General features: G+C 38.3%; 1 protein-coding gene across 1 annotated transcript in view; it reads left to right on the forward strand.

The window, feature by feature from the left end:
• The window catches only part of THADA (THADA armadillo repeat containing), a 161199-nt gene that overhangs the window by 54816 nt on the left and 86353 nt on the right, over window positions 1-20030 (forward strand). The window contains exons 28-29 of the mRNA XM_032184350.1: window positions 1142-1273; window positions 15534-15702. Coding sequence (XP_032040241.1) covers window positions 1142-1273; window positions 15534-15702 — 301 coding nt within the window. The remainder of the gene's footprint in view (window positions 1-1141; window positions 1274-15533; window positions 15703-20030) is intronic.

Genomic DNA, 20030 nt, shown 5'->3' on the forward strand with positions numbered 1-20030 from the left:
CAGGACAGAAACTGGTTGTTCAACTGTCTCACTTTTAATGAGACTTTCTAATATGTTTAAATGATAGAAGGTCATAGGCCTAGTGTGACCCAAAATGACCGCTTTCTAGACTGTGACACACTGACTTTGTGGAAGGTCCTTGATCTTTTTTTTACTGAGTCCACAAATGGTGGCTGAGAGCTCCAGTTTGATCAATGCAGATGACACAGTTAAGGATGATGCTGATGTTAATACTCCCAGGTTCATGAACTTTTAAAGTAAACCAGTACTGCCTTTGTTTTTTCTTAAAATGTTATGGTATAAACTGTGGAAGTTCAGCGGCTGATTTAGAGGAGAGCTTCAGCTGTCTGTTTAATGGGTCTGTGGTGAATAGTTGGGAAGAAGTTGTTTTGACAGTCATTGCATGTTGTGCAGTCCCTGCTCTAGTGCATGTATCCTGTGCAGCAGTCTGCTTTACCTGACAGCTTGAAGGTTGACAGTGTCATTGCTAGAAAATTTTGGAAGTCTTTACACTGAAAAAGATAGAAAGCTGTTGCCTGAGATACTGTCCTTGAATGTTTTTTTCAGTGCAAATTAAAGCTTGCTTTTTTTTTTTCTTCATTAACTACATAAGGAGTTGTTGATTTTTTTATTTGGATTTCTGGTTGTTTTTACAGCATGAATAGTAGCCACTTGCTCTTGATGACAAGAGCTGTTCTTTAATCCAGCCAGCCATTTGCCAAATGCACGTTTATTTCTCAAATGAGAGAGACTCTTTTTTTGTTGTTGTTCCAAACCATCTTTTTGTAACTCATCTTTCTCAGTTGCTCAGCTCTTGGAGAAACAATACCTGTTCTGGTGTTTAATGCTAATTCAAAGCAAGGGCAGCTTGCCATTGTTACAGATAAAGGAGGCTTGGGACAATGTAGGATAGGAAAGGCAGCACAGCCTTAAGTTGCTTTCATAGTGGAGTCCTCAATGGTGCCCTAGATCTGATGCCATGTTTGATCCTAGCAAAGTTTGCGCATCTTGCCATGGTCTGCCTAGTGCATCTTCTTGAACCAGAAGTGCTGAAGAGTACTGTGCGTGTGGAAGAGTCTCAAGACCAGCATGAAGGATGATACTTACTTCACCAAATGCTTCTTCCTACTTTTTTCTTTAGTGAAGCTGAAGAGCTGAAAATCCATCCAAGTTTGTTCCTTTTGCTTTTAATCCTGGGAAAGCTGTATCCATCTCCAATGGATGGCACTTACTCAGCACTCAGCATGGCACCATTTGTACCATTTATTATCAGGTAAGGTAGTTCTCTGGTAGTTTTTCATATAATGGGAGTTCTTTGTAGAATCTCTGGGTGTGTTTGCTTTTTTAATGAAATGCCTTTTTAAAGCTTCTCTTCAGCTTTAAGCGTTCTTAAAGGAAAAACACTGGTATTGATTGGTTGTATTTTCATTGCTTATTAAGTCTTGTTTGAGGGGAATGGAAAGAATTTCAGCTCATGCAAGCCATTGTGTGACTTGTTCATAAATTTTCATCTGCAAAAACTTGATTACTGCCAGAGAGGGGGTAGATGTAAACTGATGAGCTTGACTGGCTTTGTAAAACAAATCTTGCATTGCTAAACTCTTGATGGTATTTTTCAGTCCCGCAAAATGGTTGTTGGTAACTCATAAATAGTCAGTAGTTTATAAACTCACTAATATTTTTTGTAGGTGCGTGCATGTGCATACCTAGCTCCATATCCACCTATTTGTATGTACTTACATAGCTGCATAGAGGTGGACTTATCCTATATCTAATATATTTCTAAGATGACTTTACCAGCTTTATACAGTGTAACTTTCATTTATATGGTGGTCATATTGAAAGACTCAACAGATATTTTTGCTTTTCTGTATGATGCTGGTGTGGGATGGGATGCCTGATAAGGGGACAGGGCTGTGGTGGGTGAGGGAAAATAAGCATAATTGCTATTTGAGAGGAAGTCTTGCTATATTTGTGAAAGCTTCAGAGCAGTAGGCTGAGAAAGTTCTGTGCCAGATCTTGTTCCTTTGGAGATAAAGTCATTTCTACCCTAAGATCTTCTGATAGATTTAAGTTTAAAAAAAAAATAACAGCCTGCTTATTCTTCACTGTAAATGTGATGTATCTCTTGCTTCTTACGATGTTTATCTGGAATTCTCAAGAATAATTTTTTTTTATTTTTTTTTTTTTTAAGTAAAAACTCCTTAAGCGTTTTTAAATGCACTGTTTAGCCATTTAAAAGTTTTTTTTTTTCTTTTTTTTTTCTTGCCACATTAAAATCTGAAATGCTTCTTGGAGAAACATTTAAAGCTGTATTTGTTGGTTATGTTCCTTAACTAACGTTGTCTTTTTGCCTTTGTTACTACACCAGAGAAAGCTTATGTTTATTTTCCAGTAGAATGTTTAGGCATAGTTTCCCACGTCAGTAATAGATTTACCTTTGATAATCTTCTGGTTACATCTTTGGGGTTTTGTTTTTTGTATTACCTACTACTTTTAGCAAGGTCTGTACACCACCAGCAAAGAAAGTCTTTGACAGTAGTCACAATTACTTTTTGTGGTTGTTTAAATCCTTCCAGAAGATGTGGGGAGAAAAACCCAACAAAACCTTTGCAAGAAGAACCTGAAACATTTAAGACATTGGGCTTACCCTCCTTTAACTACTATTAGTGACTGTGTTCCTAAAGAGGAGTGGTGTGGTACAAAAGGATGTTTTTTTCCATTTGCTTTCCTCTGAATGTGGCAATAAGCACTCTGGATTCTGGTATAAGCCCAAAATAAAATACATATATATTACAGACAGCAAATTGTATTTGAGTGTACACACATGGGTTTCTCTTGGGTTATGTAGCAAAACGTTGGCATTTTTTATGGTTGCCAGGGGACAATACTTTGGGATTTGCATGGCAGTAGAATGCATTTAGGAGATAGCTCGATGCGATATTAGTGTCTGCATTTCCATGTACAGCTCTTCTGCCTTTGTTCTGCGAATACCATGATTATCTTCAGTTCACTCTGCATTAGCTGGAGTGAATACCAGGGATTTACCTGGGAAAGATAAATACCTTGATGTTTTCCCTTCTATTCTGCTTGTGAATTTCCTTTCTACAGGAGCAGATGAACTAAAATATTTTTTCCTAGTCACTTGGTTGTTCTTTGGAAGGCAGTAATGAAGATGGCTGTGAAGTAGTCACTTGGGATCAAAGAGACAGCCTGATGCCAAAGGCCACGTTCATTGAGACATTAAATTGTATGTATTAACAGGTGCTTCGAATTGCTCAATACAGAATTGTATTATATAACATCTATGTATACATATAATTACACGGTAGCCTATTGCAATTATAACATCTAATTGCTACAATTTATTGTGAGATTTTTAGTTTTTTCTTGCTGTGACACTGTCAAGGATAGATCCTGCTTACGTGGTAGGGAGAGAGGAAGGGTGGCTTTAAATCATTACTGATTTTTAGACTCTTTCCAGGGCTCAACCCTCAAATGGCATTCATTTGTTGCTCTGAGAGGATGAGCAGAATACTTAGTTTGCAAGCAAGTGAGCAGTTCTCCGAGCAAAACGGGGCTTAGGAGGAAGATTGGTAATTAGGCTTTTGAACAGTCTCTCTTAAGCCTGAGTGGAATTTTCCATCCAGTGGGAGTGGAGTTGTGGTTGCTCTGACCGTGCTGAGGTGAATTGCACAATATGAGTAGGATTAAATGCTACAAGGACAAATCTCAATCTCCATGCACATGCTTGCTACTCCCTGTTGAACTAGGGCATTTGATTGCCTTTCTGCAGTTTTATTAAAATCTATGTTTTTCCCTTCCCCCATGCAGATGTTTTATTTGGAAGGGAACAACCACTATGATTCACAACTTATTACCTCCAGCTTTTTTTTTTTTTTTTCTTTTTTAAGAGCTAGATAGGTCTGCTTTACTGATTACTTTCTAAGATGAAGGAATGTACAGAATGTTTTTGATTAACAGGGGAGGTAATCGGGAGGTAATGTTTTAAGTATGAAAAAGAAACATAACCTCCCTTTCTCCTCCCCTAGCCCCTTTCAAAAACCTGTAATCTCTTCTGAATGATCCAAATTTGAGTTACCTTATGCCCTCTTGTACCGTAGCATTGCCAATGTGTTTGTTTAGTGTTAAATGTTCTGGACTGAATCATCTGAAGGAGTAAATGGGTATTGCTATATTGACTTGGATACTTTCAGTAATTGAAGTCTAGTCCTTTTTAGGAGCATGCCTTCGAAATCATTTAAGCAGTTAAAAAACCCACTAGCTCTAAAATCTTAAACTCAGTATAAGGTGGTTGTTTGGTTTGTTTTGTGTTAAAAACAAAACACAGCCTCCTTGGGTTTGTCTGGTGTTCCCTCTAACAAAATATTATTTATTTATTTATTTATTTATTTATTTATTTATTTTGTTGGAATTTGGCCTGTAAAATTTTGTCAAATAAATTTCAAGGCAGTATTACTTCTAGGTATATGTTGTTGCAAGTCATTGAAGAAACTCTGAGAAAAATTTAAATAGAAGTGTGAACATCTTTCCATGAAATTAAAGTAGTTATGAAACAGACACATCTTTCTTGTGGAAAAATCTATAATTTGCATCTTTCTGTAAAACAGAGGAATTGCTTTCAAAAATCCCTTCATACTGTCTTTAATCAGGGACCAGGGATAGATGATAGTGGAAAGTACTAACCGTTTATTGTTGTTCTCTTCCCCCCTCCATCCACCAGACCTAATTGATATTTATTTATTTTTATTTTTTAACTTTGTACTACTCCTGTGAGCTTGTCATTAATAGACAAGGATAATTACTGTCACACTTAGAGTTAAAATGATACTAGGATGCACAGAAAGCAAAATTGCATATAAAGAAGAAAAAGCTTTTCGCCCTGTTTCCATAAGTCTCTCCTAAAAGATAAGTTTGAGAAGGACAGGAGATGAGTGCATCAGCTGATGCACTCAGTGCTGGCTCAAATTTTTCAAACTTGGAAGGAAAAGCAAAATCCAATAATAATGATTAAAAAAATCTTAGGGGCCACGATTCCACATAAGTCTTCAGTCCATACATACCATGTAGTACTCTAGGTTTTATTCAGTGGATAAATGCCTGAAGTTGTGTTGACTTCTGGTTAAATCATTTCTTAACAGATGCCAATCCAGGCTAATAAGCAGGATATAGAAGATTTTTCTTACGATTTCAAAGCAAAATAGGAGTTTCTGTTATAAAAGATTGTACTCATTCAGTGAAGTCTGAGTGGTTCAGTGAGCAAAGTACAGGTTATATATTTGTCCTGTACAAAATACTGTTCAGAGATTAAGTGTTGTCAGATACCAGTATTTAAAAAATGCTGTTGTTCAAAATACTATTCTCTAATAGAAATAAGAACTTGAATTTTGATCTTTTATCACTAATTTTCTTTTTCAGTTCTTATTGGCCAAAGGGAATCAGTTTATCTTGGCAAATATTTGCTTGAAATATAAGAATAGCCTTTCAGTTGTGCTCTGCTTGAATGCAGTACAAAGGGCCATTTTCAGCAGCTTTCTGATTAGTGAAGTGTTTAAGATCTTTCCCATGTAATGAAGCAACCTAAAGATGTTAAATAATACTATATTATTTAACTGCACAAATATGGCTTTCAAATGCTAAGAGGATTTTATATACTTACATTATTACACTGTCTTTTACCATTGACTGATGTATCTCTGGTTCTTCGATTTTTTTTTTTTCCTAAGATAAAAAAGGTCATTCTGATGCAGCTTTGCTTGTTCTTTTCTGTCAATTCTTTTTCTACTTCTGTTCATAAATTCTTTGCATATTCCTTTCAGTTTTCATTGCTTCATTTACTTCACCGCAGATAAGGAAGAAATACTGTTGCAGTAGTTTGCCTTTTGCTTTTGAAAAACAAATTCAATTGTGTAAAGATGCATACATAAAATTATGATCTTGCTGTTTTAACCTTTGTGTAGTAATATGGTATATCATCGATTTGTGCATTTTAAGCACTTTGAAAAACTGTGAATTAAGTGAGATTAATCCCCTTTATTATAGCTTCTTAGAAAGTAGAGTGTCAAAACATGAATTCAGACGTTCCCTAGGAATCAGAGTTGTCTTAATTTATAAATTTGTGAGAACTCAATTCTTAAGGAAATACCTTAAAGAAAAAGACCCAAGTATAGAACTATTACTATTCTAGGAGGTGTTGTGATTATAAATATTTACTGGTCAATGATGTTACTTGCATTTGGGCATGTGGTTTGCTCCTTTGAAAAAGTTAACTGTCATTGATTTATGCTGGTTACTTTTATTGCTCTGTGTTGTGTTTAAGTAATTTCTGTTGAATTTTGTCTGGTCTGTCAGGCATCTGGTTGTTTTCATAAAGCCCTGTGACAAAACCTGTATAGGCTGCATGGGAATTGTGCCTGGGACTTGACGGAGTAAAAAGGCAACAAACTTCAAATGTAAAACCAAAAGTGTGTATGAGACTTGGAATTAATTGTAAGACTTAACACTGAATAAAAATCACAAAAAGGGGGGAGTGAGGGAGTTAGGGAGATCTAATAATAAAGCATCCTCAGTTTGTTTGGGAAGAGCTTGATTGATCAGGAGTTGGACTTGACGATCCTTGTGAGGTATTCTACGATTCTATGACTGATTGAAATCATTCTCTTATTTTTTGTTAAAAATACTGGTTATATATCTGGCTAACTGCAGGGTCCCCAGTTTTCATTTGTTTCACACATGTACAATTGTGCATGCGAAAGTAGTACATCATCTTCTGTCTGACTTGAAAGCAGTTACCTGACTCTCTCTAGGCTGAACACTAGGATCCGTTGGCTAAGTGGTCAGGCAAGATAGCTGAATGGTTATGTTAGTGTGCTCCTTCTGCCTTTCTCCTCACTTTCTTTTATTTTAGTATATATGGTGTGGCACCAATACGAGAATTAATGTTAAAACTTGCTGGTTTTCAACTATCTTTACTGTACAACTGGGAATATTATCAGTGGTCTGATAAGCAAAGTACTTCTGTGGGAATGCCTTTTTGTATCAGATGAAAAGAACTACATGTGTTTGTTGCAGCTTTGTTGTATTAAAATAGCTGCTCTTAATTACAATTGTTTGTAAAAGCATCTCCTTGGGTTTCCATATCAAATGCACATCTTCTTGGTCTTTGCTTTTTTAATCTTTTTTTTTTTTTTTTTTTTCTTTTCAATGTGTTGTCTGGTCAGTGTAACTGCTTAGCATTGTAATTGTCTAAAATAATTTCTGACTTGGAATACCTGTGATAGTCAGAGCAAGGGTGTTGACCCCTTGGAATGCCCTGTCCTTGTGGAGATGCCCTGCCCAGTGTATGACAGGGGCAGATGCTCTTTTGAATACAGGTAAGGTTCCTAAAATACATCTGCTGACATAGGCATACAGAAAATTGAACAAAACACACCTCTAAAACATGCATTGGTTTTTTCTCATTGTTTTGTAGTGTTTTCTGGAACTAAACCTATATAGTGAAATTAATCTTGATTTTTTTGTGAAAAGCTTTTTTTTTTTTTTTTTTTTTTTTTTTTTTTGAAGTCACAGAAGTTCCTTCAGGCCTAAAGTGGAGGAATTGCACTTATTAGGAACGTGGAAATGAAATGTCTTCTGTTAGAGAAAGCTGACTTGGTCAAGTCCCCTGTCATGCACGCATGTGTGCACATACACTTCATTTTATTTTTTTCTTTCTCCTCTTCTCTCTGACCCTATCCGGCTACTTTGGACAGAAGTGTAAGAGAGAAATATCTGACATCTGTGATGGAACTTGGGCGTAGTAGTAGATTATTAGAGAAATGCATTTCCCTTCTTAGTGTAATTCCTGTCTTGGGAGTTGGGACTGCACTTGGAATTCTTCAGGTTCTAGTTAGAGCTTTCTCTCTGTGTAATCCTAGTCACATATTGTTTGCTACTGATCTCTACTTATGGTTTGCCTTGAGTATTTATTAATGAGCAGGTTTTCAGACTGTTTATTTTTGTTTTAGAATCTTTAAATAACAAATGGTAAATAGCTTGACGTTTGTTCACTTCAGATTGCAGTGATAGGGAAGATGATGAAATACTTGATCAGCAGTACGCTGCTTGAGACCTTCTCATCAACCAAAAGTCAACGTACAACTTGCATGTTTTTTTGCTGTAATTCGCAGCCTTTTCTTTTAAATTGTGGGCAGATGTTCTTTTCCCATTCAAATGGTGCCAACAGGAAATACTGCTGCTTCTAGGTATTCATTGCTGATTCCTTATTCCAGTTTTTAGTTTTCATCCGTCTGCTGCTCATTGGAAGATTATCGTCTGAAGCAATTTAAGAAGTATTCACAAAATGTAGGAAGCTGTCATTTTTTGGGGGGAAATAAATGGTGTTGTGTGGTCGTGAGCACTGGTAGTGAAAATATCTTTCTCCAGTATTGCAGACTCCTGAAAAGGTCCAATGTCAGTGAGCAAGGGTTAAAACTTCATATGTGCTACTTAAAACATGAGCCAGTGAAAAATACAATGGGGCTCTCAGCTGTCAAAACAAAATTGGTCAGGTTAAGTAATTGCGTTATTCATTTATATAGTTAAAAATAGTCAGTGATTAAGTACTTTGCTGGTGAAAATTAGGCCAAAAAATGATATGGTCAAAACTGTATGGTCAAGATATGTAGCCAAATAGTAACATTTAGCCTGATTTGCAAAAGTATTTGCAGGAAGGAACAGTAAATGGAGAGAAGTAATGCACACTATGCAACTATGCAGAGGAAAGTAGGTATGTCATGGAAGGAAACAATGTGATGGTAATAAGGGGAAAAAGGTCAGTATTATTTAAAAAGACCGGTCCTGAGTTTGAGAAGTTTGAGTTCAATATTGGGAAAGCTTTATGGAAGTCGGCTAGTGACTTTCGGTGGTATGGCTGGAAGGAAAAAGTCTTTCAGAACCCAGATCCTTTTGTTACTTTCATAGGTCTGATAAAAAGTTTTCAAAATTGCTCATTAAATTCTTGTTTGCAGTCAGTTGAAACTTTAATCACAAGGTGCTGAAATTTGCTTTATGTATTCAACTTGCCTTTCATAGTTCAAATAATGATACGGTCATATTTTTTTTGTCGTCGTTTTTTTCCCCACTACCCCCAGCTATTTTGGTATTAAGTGTTGTGTGTTTCTTTCCATTAATCTGCTTTTCTTAAACATCATAGTAGCTTTTCTCAAACTAACAAATTTGGAATAGAATTTTGAATGGAGGAGGCTGTAACCTCACGTGATTTCATTTCAACAAATAGTTAAACAAACCTAGACTGAAGTTAGCTACCTGATGATATTATTTGAGATTCCTTGATGGGAATGCAAGAAAGAAGTGCCATTTGAATTGTTTCAGCATGTTTTATAGCAAATCTCAATTTGAAGTGAGCATGTTTCTGTTGCTCCAAAGTTTGCATGCAGTATAAGTAACAGGGTTCCTACCCATCCATGTTAGAGATCCCAGTTTATTGGCTGGCTGAATGACAGCAACTTAGGTTTCTGTTTTTGATTCAGCTTGTTATCAGTTGGCCATTTTTTACAATAACCTAGGTCTTGGTGACAAGGAGAGAAATGTGCACGGTTTCTTCCCAGAAGGCTTTTGGAAGCATGTGGAAAAACAACTCCTGGCATAACTTGTGGGGAGCCTTCACAAATAAGTCTGTGTGTTTTGCCTACATAGTTTCTGCAGTATCTACAGCTACTCTGATTCATTAAGTACTTGCTGGGAAGCATTGCCTGTACAAACCTATAAGGTGTTATCTTGATTGCCCAAGTTGGAAGAATAAAATACTTAACACAGTGTATAAGGAGAACAGAAATTTGGGCAACCATTAACTTCGCTTGAAAGGGAATTGATACGAGTGTAGAGATTTAGTATTATATAAATAACCTGAAATTAAACTTGATCTGTGTCTGTCTATGGTTGGGTTCAAACATTTTCTGGACTACATACATGTGGTGATTGTAGATCTATAATCTACAACAAACTCTTAATACTTTTTATGATCTTTTTCTGCTTGTCAGGTATATATTGAGATACTGTGTCAAAACTCCAGTTATTCTATTGAGGTGTTTTTTTGTATGTTTTGTTTTGTTGTGTTTTTCTTAATTTCAGAATAAAGAACAAAAACTTGTCTTTAGGCCAACTAAAATACAGGTTTCCACAGGGAAATAAGCTTTAAAAATTAAGCGCTTTGCATATTTTAATTGCAAGGGAACAACAGAAGTGTGACAAAATGGAAAATAAGTGTGTTTCCTTAAAAGAGAATCACAAACCAAGCAAATCCACAAATAAAAGAAACTTCAGGTACATGTATAGCAGGTTACTGTTTATATTCCAGGAAAGATTGCTCTCCCATTAATGAATGGGGACAGTCATACCGATTTGTCCTGAAAACAGAAGTCCAAGATACATTAATTGCATGGAAGCATGGTGTTGTCTTTTTTTTTTTTTTTTTTTTTAATGCTATCTTTGCATGTGTCTTTGCTCGGGGACTTGTTATACCGCATTTAGAAGTTACTAAATTTAATATTTTGGGACCCTTTCAGTGAAACTGGTAGGGTACCTGGTTTGATTGGCAAGGTCGCAGACCCCTTCTGCAGAATGTTCCCTTCCACTGGAATATGTCCAGTCTGCTCTCCTTTTGTTCCCATCCTGTTTTCATGGCTGCTGTTCCTGATTGCCTTGTCCAACATACTGTGAAGGAGGTGTACGTGAATGTATTTCAACTGAGAATGAGCTTACAATGCTGTGATATTGTCTGTAGGAACAATTATCTATAGTACTAATAACCTGTGAAGTAATGAGTGGTACATAGATCACTGTGTGGTGTTATCCAGTAAACCTGTCGATAGTTGTTTTTTTCCTGGCTAAGCCTTGTTCTAACAACTGTAGGTATTGCTTACTGTAATGGATGTATCACTTTCAGCTACAGTTACAATTTTTAAAATGTTTTCAATTCATTTGTTTCTGTGACATTCATATAAAAGATAATCCTTAGTGTGTTGGTTTGGGTAACACAAGGTCTGTTGAGAGGGAGTAATAAGGAAGGGAGAAAAAGAATCACATAGGAAACACCTGCAGTTCTTTTTTAAAAAAGCAACGTGAAGATATTTTTATTTACCACTAGTGTTGTGTTGTTCATAGCTGGAGTAATAAATTAGATACTTTGATGTGTGCAGAGGAGTGCAGAATCCTTGTGTGCCTTAGGAGAATTGCTCATATAAATTATGTCAGTCAGCAGCTTTGTTCAAGATCTAAGTGTTAACGCTGGAGCGGAGCAGTGGAAATACACTGAATCTACAGTTACATAAAGTGAAAGCTGTTCAGATTTATTGACTTTTTGTTCTTGATCATGAACTGTTTGAAGTAAACATGTTTACATCCAATACCTCGTGCACCTAGATAAACAGTGCCGAATTTAACATGGCCTGCTACTTCAGCGGTGGTTAATAGCCCTGAGCATTCAATACAAGTGTATCCCATAAGGATTTTGCAAGTTTTCTTTGCTTCTTGCTACCTTGAGATATAATAAAATGTGTTGTGCTGATGTGTTGTGTGTTCTAACAAAGACAACGTTTTAGGCGTTACTTAGATTTGAGAGTTTACTTACACATGAGCTGCATGTAAAGAAGGTCGCCTACAGAAAACACTTCTTGTTTTCCCCACTTGTTCTTCAAATCAAAGCAAGTAAGATTCAAACAGAGGTACGCATGCACACACACGTTGCCCAGAGGGGTGCAAGGCTCTGCTGCTGCTGCTTGGCCTGCAGGGACGCTAAGGGCAGGTGTCCAGGCACAGGTTTGGTTGCGGGGTTGTAGCCTGGGCTGGGGCTGCTGTTCCCCTCTGCCAGCACCGGGCCGGGCAGCTGCCACGGTGGTGACACCGCTCTGTGTTACGGTGTGTGGCTGCCTTGCAGGCTGCTGTAGCCAGCAGCAAAAAGTGGCTGCGTTGGGCTGGATTTGTCTTGTGTTACCCAGCTGTTTTATTTACTCATTCTTCCTCTCACTTTTTCAGAATTGGTCCAGATTAGTTGTAATTACAGGTAAGAGATGATATCCGCATGGCATCTGGCAAACAGCAGACCTGCCTACTCTTAACTTAGGGTGCTGTTACAGGCTATGTGGAAAAAACAGTGTTTGTTTTGACATTCTTCTGTCAAACTTCTTACATGATTGAGGAATGAAGCCAAGTGCCTCCAGAACATGAGAGAAGCACACACACATCGAGTGCCTTCACGGTATCCAGAAGTTCAGGGATAGGTGACCAACAGTGGCCTGCCATGATATCTGGCATGTGCGTGTGAAAAGGAGTGTTCTTAAATCTTATCTGTGGTGTTGGTTGGTTATCTGTGGTGTTTGTTGGGGTATGAAACAAAACAGCTTTCTTTGAGTATTAGAAGGGAAATGGGAAAAGAAACAGCAGAAGTAGGAACCTTGCTCAGATTTGAGAAGCTGTTTGTCAGTATGAAATGTCTTCCTTGTGTGCCCATAGGTGTTCATGTGAAGCATATACTTTGTTGTTCTTAAGCTTTGTGATGCTCTTGTTCCTTCCTAGGAGTGCTCTTGGAGGCTTTCCATGAATTTTTTAAGTTAAGTGTCTGTACTGCAACCAATGTAGCCAGGAACAGCGTGAGAAGTTGGGGTTTGCGTTGGGGTGCAGCAGGTGCAGAGCACGACGGCAGGCTGGTGGCTGGGCAGCCCTTCAGGCAAGCAGAAGCTGCAGGTTTGCATTTTCCTCAGGCTCAGAAAGTTGCAGAACCGGGACTGCTGCGTCCTGGGCCAGCTCTCCACCTGCTGGGCACCGGGGGTTTGCCCAGGGGAGGGAGGAGGAGGAGGAAGAGGAGGAGGTCACTGCCTCCTGACTCAGGATCCTCAAAGTGCAAAGCAGAACCTGATCTGAGCGCCCCAGTTTGGCTTCTTTGTGGGGTCGAGGTGGGGGAGCACTCACCTGCTGAAGTTATTTTTTAGAGAACAGCAGTTTGGGGCATGAAGAGAAGTGAATATTAGACTTGTCTGTAGTTTTGCCGTAAGCTTTTGCCTGACATACATTCAGTATGAATGCTGAGGTGGCAGTCTCCAACCATTCCCTCTTGTGAAGCTGGAATTCGAGGAGCTTTACTCTTAATTTTAACCTTCAGTTTTACCCTTAATGGGAAATTATTTCCTTTATAGTGAATATATAGCAGTCACTTCTATGTCTGTACTAAGTTTGATAAAATAACAATCTGGAGTAAAATTTATTATGTAAAATAGTGTATGTCCATACATGTATAATGTCTGTGGTAAATATATATATATATTTTTTTTTCAAGAAAGCCAAGTTTAAATCAGGTTATTTAGAAGTTGTTCTCAACTCTCATTTTTTACCAGTAAGAAAAAAATACCACACAGCTCCATTCTAATTTGTTGCATTGTGTTCAAGGACAAACCTCCCTCTGAATCACGCTGTTTTGGAAAGCACCCTTGCACAAGTTAGAGGAAAGCCTGGCATTTTCCCCATTTTCCACTGTTCATTCTGAAGGGATGTCAGATTCCTTGGGAAAAAATAATTTGTGAAAGGTCACAAACAAAATAAAGAACATTCTTGAGTATACAGTTACAGCTAATTGAGAGCTGGACACACAGTGCAACAACAACGTCGCTCGTGTTTGGAAAGAGCATCTGTATGCGGGGAGGGCTGGGTTGAGGAACCGTGGTGTGGCACAAATAAAGGAATGGTTGGAGACAAATCACTTCTCAGGTTTACTTTCAACATACAGTAGAATTAAAATGTTTTTGTTTAAAAAGACTGAATTTGTTTTTGCTGAGGGCTAAGCTGGCTTCTTGCATCATGTCAATACAGGATTAAAGCTTTTCCATATGGAAGAGCCTCCGGTTGTGACTGCTCCGCTTCCACATCCTGTTGTGAAGAGCCTACTCTTTGCTTTTCCTTTTCAAAGATGATCTTCCTAAAAATCTTCCCTAAGGGAAAAGATGGGAAGGTAGAGGATAGAATATGCTGCCATACCATGAGGGTGAAATTTCCGACACAGAGTATAGTTTAGGGTAGCATATAGCTCCATACTTCCTTACCGCAATATTTGTGTGTTTCAGGCGCATTGTGGCCTACCAGAACTAAATTGTCAGAACTGTTAGGCTATTACACTAGGTCTATTTAGTGTCTTCTGTTCAAAACCCTTATTAATTCAGTTGCTGGCTCAAGATGGAAACTGTTTTCTGTATTTCTTTGAAGTGAGCTAAAGCAAGCAGCTACTTGGGGTATTGACTTAAATTTGCTAGAGGTATTTGAAACTTTAGAATGTCTTTTAATCTAATTTAATTTTTTAAATAAGTAAATACTTTTAAATAAGTAAGCGTGACCCTGCAGGCATTGTTTGAGAGCCCTGAAAAGTGGTTTTCCTATCCTGGCAGAGGGCATGATTTTGTCAGCTGAAAATACGTAAGAAGCAATTCAGGAAAAAATGGGGAGGGTCGGAGGAAGGAAGGACATCTCTCTGGCTCATCATACGCAGTATCAAAACACAACTTCTGCCACAGTGCATTGTACATCATATAAGCTATTTGGACATTGATTTCAAGCCCTGTGATAACTTCCTTGGTTGTCTGGGAGTTCTGGGAGTGAGTGGCTGAGCTGTGCTGAGCTGTAGCTGTGTTACAAAAGCTGACACGTGCGCCAATTACCAGCTTTGAAAGCCTAACCCTAACTGACTTCCAGTTTGTAAAAGATTTCACTTCAACTCAGTGTACATGCTACTGAAGTAGTGTACAGCTGATAAAATATTACTGTAACTGCATAGCTGAATAGTTAATGATATGTATATTCCTACCTCTACAGCTAGTAAAAAAGTTAATAGCGTAAGATAAAAAGTCCTTTTCGGCCTGTGTCTTATGTGCAGTTTTGAGTCTTATCAGTTCATTCTGAATAAATAAAAATTATTTATTTTTGAGATAGTCATTACACGTAATAAAAAAGTTTTTTTTATGTGTCTGTTACTTGTAAACCTGTTTCCTGTCTTTAAATGTATTTTAAGAGTCAGTGGGAGATAGGGCCTAAAATTCCTGTAGACACTGTGTTGTTCTGAGGGGAACATCTGATTCAGAACGTGGAGTGTACTTCATTGAAATCAAACTCAGGATATGTTAGAATTGTTGTTTAATAAGTAAAATAAACAAATAAAATGTAATGGCACCATGCTCATACCTGCTTCGTGGCATAAGTGTATCTGTCTATCTGTCTATTTATTTATGAATTTATCTAAACACAAACTTATGAAGGCAAAAAGCCTTCAACACGGCTCTAGTATGGCTTCTGTTTCTGGGCAAATAGTCTTTCACTCCTGAGAAGAAGGACTGCATTTGATTTGTGATGAGTGTGTCATTAGGTTGTCCTTTGTTTTATCCTGTAAAAAATCAAACCTAATCCAAACATTCAAGTTTTTAGCCACAGCATTGGATTGCATCTGGATGACAAAAACTATGTATTTCTTTTTCTAGGTGTGGGCATTCTCCTGTGTACCGTTCCCGTGAGATGTCAGGTCGGGCCCTTGTTCCATTTGTTATGGTCAATGAAGTGCCGCACACAGTAACGTCACTGCTGAGGGGGCTTCCAGACTCTACCAGTCCTTGCATACGACAGAATAATATTCATGGAACGCTTCTGCAAGTATGTTTTTATGGTGTCTTTTGTTGGTTTTCTTGGTTGTACTTCACAGTCAGATAAAATGCAGTGAGCTGTGCTGAGTGTTGACATGTTGTTAAACTACATATAAAGACTGCTTTTGAGTCGATTCTCTCAGATGATAAATATGGGATGCAAATTTCAACAGTCATTAGAAGACTGCAAGTTGTAAATATCAACATTTACATTTCATATAATGTTTCATCTCCGGAGATTAAAGTGCTTTGAGAGCAAATATCTTTATCTAAACATATCTAGAGAGATCCGTGTGACTCACCCAGAATCACAGAGCAAATCTGCGGCAGAGTAGAACTCTGAGCACCAGTAATGTTGTAGATGTAGAGACTTGCTGCTTACCTACATATTTATGTTCTTCTTGATTTGCCATTCCTGCTACATCACGGGCTTCACGTCAGTTTGCTGTGCAAGACATGATAAGTTTTATATTGTATTCTTCTGAAAACATTCTGGAGAACAGCTCGCTATCAGTTGGGAATCAGAAATTTCTTCATTCCTCATACATCATTCCTTTGGTTTATGGCAGTCGGTTCAGCGTGTTTGATTTTTAAGCTATCATGGTAATAAGTTACCAATTTTTATTGCCTGTTTTTCACAAGCAACCCTCCAACAAAGGCATATTGTATATGTTCGGCTCTGTTAGTCTGCCTCTGTTAGTTGGCAATCTGTCTTGGAACACATTCCCATTGTAAAGCGTGTGGTGTTGTGTGTCTGTGTATGTGTTTGCGGGATATTATTTTTTATGTATCTCTTCCAGCTTATTATTTCCCTTTCAAATCATGACCTTACGGGAAACCCACGATAAGGAAATGAGTAAAGTCTCTCTAGAGCTGTTATTGCCAACTTTACCTGTACCTCTCCATACTGATTATCAGCTTGTTTCTAATATATATTAACTGACAATAATTATTTGGAAATCTGATAATTCCTTCAGTGTTTTTAGAAGTTGGTGTCACTTTGCTTGTCCAAAAAGGAATGTTGGTAATTTTGGAAAATTGGCATCTTCTGAAAGATGCCAACTAGCTGGATTGGGATCAGAGGAGTTCATCCAATTTAACTGGGTTTTGGCAGATGATGGGTAAGAGAGAAGGTTGTCCCAGTTTGTGGTTGAGTCCACCCTGCTGCAGATGTCGGTCCGGCAGCTGTGTAGGACGGAGGGGATTACCATCATCAAACTACCTGTATCCCTACCAGTGTGCCACAAAACTGGAGTCCTTCTGGAAGTGTTAGGAGGTGGAAACATTTTGTCAATCTTCAAAAGGATTATAACCTTCATAACAAGGGTATGGACTGGCTGTAACATATAAAGCCACTGCTGCCTTTTTAGTGACCTTGTAGAAAAGTAATAGTGGGGGGTTGGTTCTGAAACTGCCCAAAGGGTGATGTGCCTTTTAAGTCAGTGTTGCTGACAAGATCTTATGCGTAGGTCTAGGAGGTTTTCATTTCCATCTGTGTGAACCAGGAGGTGTTTTTATTCTCAGGTCTTTTACTGTGATCTCTGGGTCAGTTTGGGCAGTCACTAGGATCTAGTACTGAATTGCTACTGTGCTGGGGGAAGACTGGTGCTGTCAGAGTACCACATTCTTCAAAAAAAAATGTCGGTGCCATAGAAATCCAGCGATGTTTGGTCTCTTGTGTGTCTTGGGCTTTGCTTTTATGATTCGTGTTATCAAGGTTGTGCAAAGTGTTCATTTAATACTTAATCAGATGTAGTGTATGACTGAAATGCTAAAATAACTGTTGATAGTTAAAAATAACAAATATTCAGAAGAAATACTGAAGGGTGATGGATTTACAAAAAGGGAGGCACCGTTCTTTGATGTTGTACCTGTAAAATACTAGTGCCACGTAGTTCCCCCCATAGTGCGCACCTACTGTAAATAGGAGGGCAAAGAGCAAAGTGCTGTGACTTTCAGGGGTTTTGGATGGGTGGTTTCAGTTTCCTTTTTATCATTGTAAGAAGGGACTCACAAGGCTTATTAAATGGAAGGTTGTTACCAGACTATTTATTAAAGCATTAAGACAGGGATCTGACAGTGTTCAAGACTGCACTGCATTTCCAAGGCACAGTAGAGAATTTATATTCCTCTTTGAAATGAAAATCCCTATGAAAAAGAGTACAATGCTCAATAAAATTTAGATTTTTTTTTCCAGCAATACAAGGCCAATGTCTTATGAAAATAGAATTCAGTTAATTTAATTTCATTTCTTCAGTCACATTAGTCAGAAGCTGACTGTGTTCACTGCCTGATTTTTATTTCAGTGGTCATATGCTGTCAAGTCTTGAGCAGGAAAATTGGAATTGTTCAGACTTAAAACTTAGATGGCAGTGCCAAATGTAATAAATTTTGAAGGTAAATTACAGTTATGTTTCAGGGTAATGTAATTGCTTCATCTGTTGCAAGCCAAATGTTCATTTATAGACAGATCATTCAAAAAAAGTTCAGACTGCAGTGCTTGTGCAAACACGGGCTGGTTTTCAAAACGCTGAGATTGACAGGGACTATTTGGGACAGTAAGTACAAATGTGCTGTGTTTTACTTCAGCCTGCTACATCAAGTTGAAAACATGGCTTTTGGTCCCCAGTGTGATAATCTTGACTCAATTTATGTATGAATATAAATGTGCATGAGGATAATTGTTTACTTGTTTTTTTTCCTTTCTGCCTTCTCTTAGGATCCCAAACTCGATCATCTCCTCACTGCAGCCAAGCTGCTTTCAACCTTCATGTCCCCAATGAGCTATGCCTTGTTTGTGAGCAGGAAGTCCAGCTCCTTGTCTTTTTTTTTTTTTTTTTTTTTTTTTTTTCATTTTTGTCAGAAGGTTCATTGGTGCTCTCCAGGAATCTTCTGGGTTGCTTATGCTGTGCTGTGTTGGTCATCCAGCAGATACCAAGGTTGGTGAAGTCCCCTGTGAGGACTGGGGCCTGCAAACTTGAGGCTACTTGTAGCTGCCTGTAGAAGGCCTCATCCCTGTGTTTGGTCCTGCTCAGGTGGCCTAGAGCAGGCACACATTGCAGTGTCACCTGTGCTGCCATCTGTTCTTGAACCCTTACCCTTAAGCCATCCCACCATGTCTCACCATGTCTCTGTGATCCCAGCAAGACCACAGCCCTGCAAATTGCATGCAGACATCTCAGTGCCTGGGATTCGTTAACCTACCCCTTCGGTGCTTTAAAGCAGAAAAAAGTTACAGGATGCCTGAGCATGGTTTGTCAGGAAAACAATGCAGCACCTTTAATTCATCCAATTGCAGTTTATTTATAATGATTAAAAAACTCCCAAGTGCATGAGCTGTCAGATTGGTTTGCCAAAGAAAGCAGATGTTAGACTTTTGCTTTTGTTTTTATCTTGTAAGAATCAGGTAACATGATTGATGCTGGGTTTCAAAGGCTCTGCTATGTATGTAGACCTAGAATCTAATTGTTACAAGTACAGGAGAAAGCAGCAGGGAGACTGAGGCTTTCGGTCACAGTTCTGCAGTCACTAGTTTTCAGAAATCAGCTCACATTTGTGCGTTCAAAAATCTGTACCTACCCTTACACTATCTTCATATCAAGAATAATTCATTGGTCTGCTGCAATTAATCACAGAGCAGATGTAATTACTGTTAAGGTTTCTGTCTTTCTCACATGAAAGAATCTGCACATCAGCTGGGTCGTCATCTTGTGTGTTGGCAGTTTGATCTTCCTCGCATTCACTTTGGCAAGCCTACAGTGATGCATTTTTTGAACACAGATCAGATAAATGAAGGTTATTAAAAGAAGCAGTGCCTCTTCTTTTAAGTTCCCTGTGCATCGTTTTGCCCATTTCTGAAACGTGCTAACCTGCTTCCTAGTGGGCTTGTGTTGATTTATACCTAAACATTGGCAGTGCCTGGCTTCAGGCTGCTCTCCAGAACGGTACCACAATTTTTGCTTCCTCCATCACTGTCCAATTCACTATGCGATCCCTGCCTTTTGGAGTGCATTTTGCATTCCCTTTGGCATCGTTGGGCACAGATTAGGAGAAAGGTGGATTCAGTGACTTCTACCTCATCATTTGCTGCTTGTATAGGAAGAGAGAGAACTACATGAGTTTGTAGAAATGTGCATGCTGCCTCCATTTGCTGTCAGGACATGGATTGAACTGTCCAAGATACAGCTTCTCATAGAAGTTCACTGTGGGTTGTGCGGTTGCACATATGAGGAACAATTTCTGTCTGGAAGCTCCTTTGGTTTTGAAGATTATTTACATTTTTGTTGGTACTTTGCATGCACAATCAAACAACTGCATATAATAAAAATTCTCTGGCCG

Source organism: Aythya fuligula, chromosome 3 (genome assembly GCF_009819795.1).
Source record: "Aythya fuligula isolate bAytFul2 chromosome 3, bAytFul2.pri, whole genome shotgun sequence".
Classification (NCBI taxonomy): Eukaryota; Metazoa; Chordata; class Aves; order Anseriformes; family Anatidae; genus Aythya; species Aythya fuligula.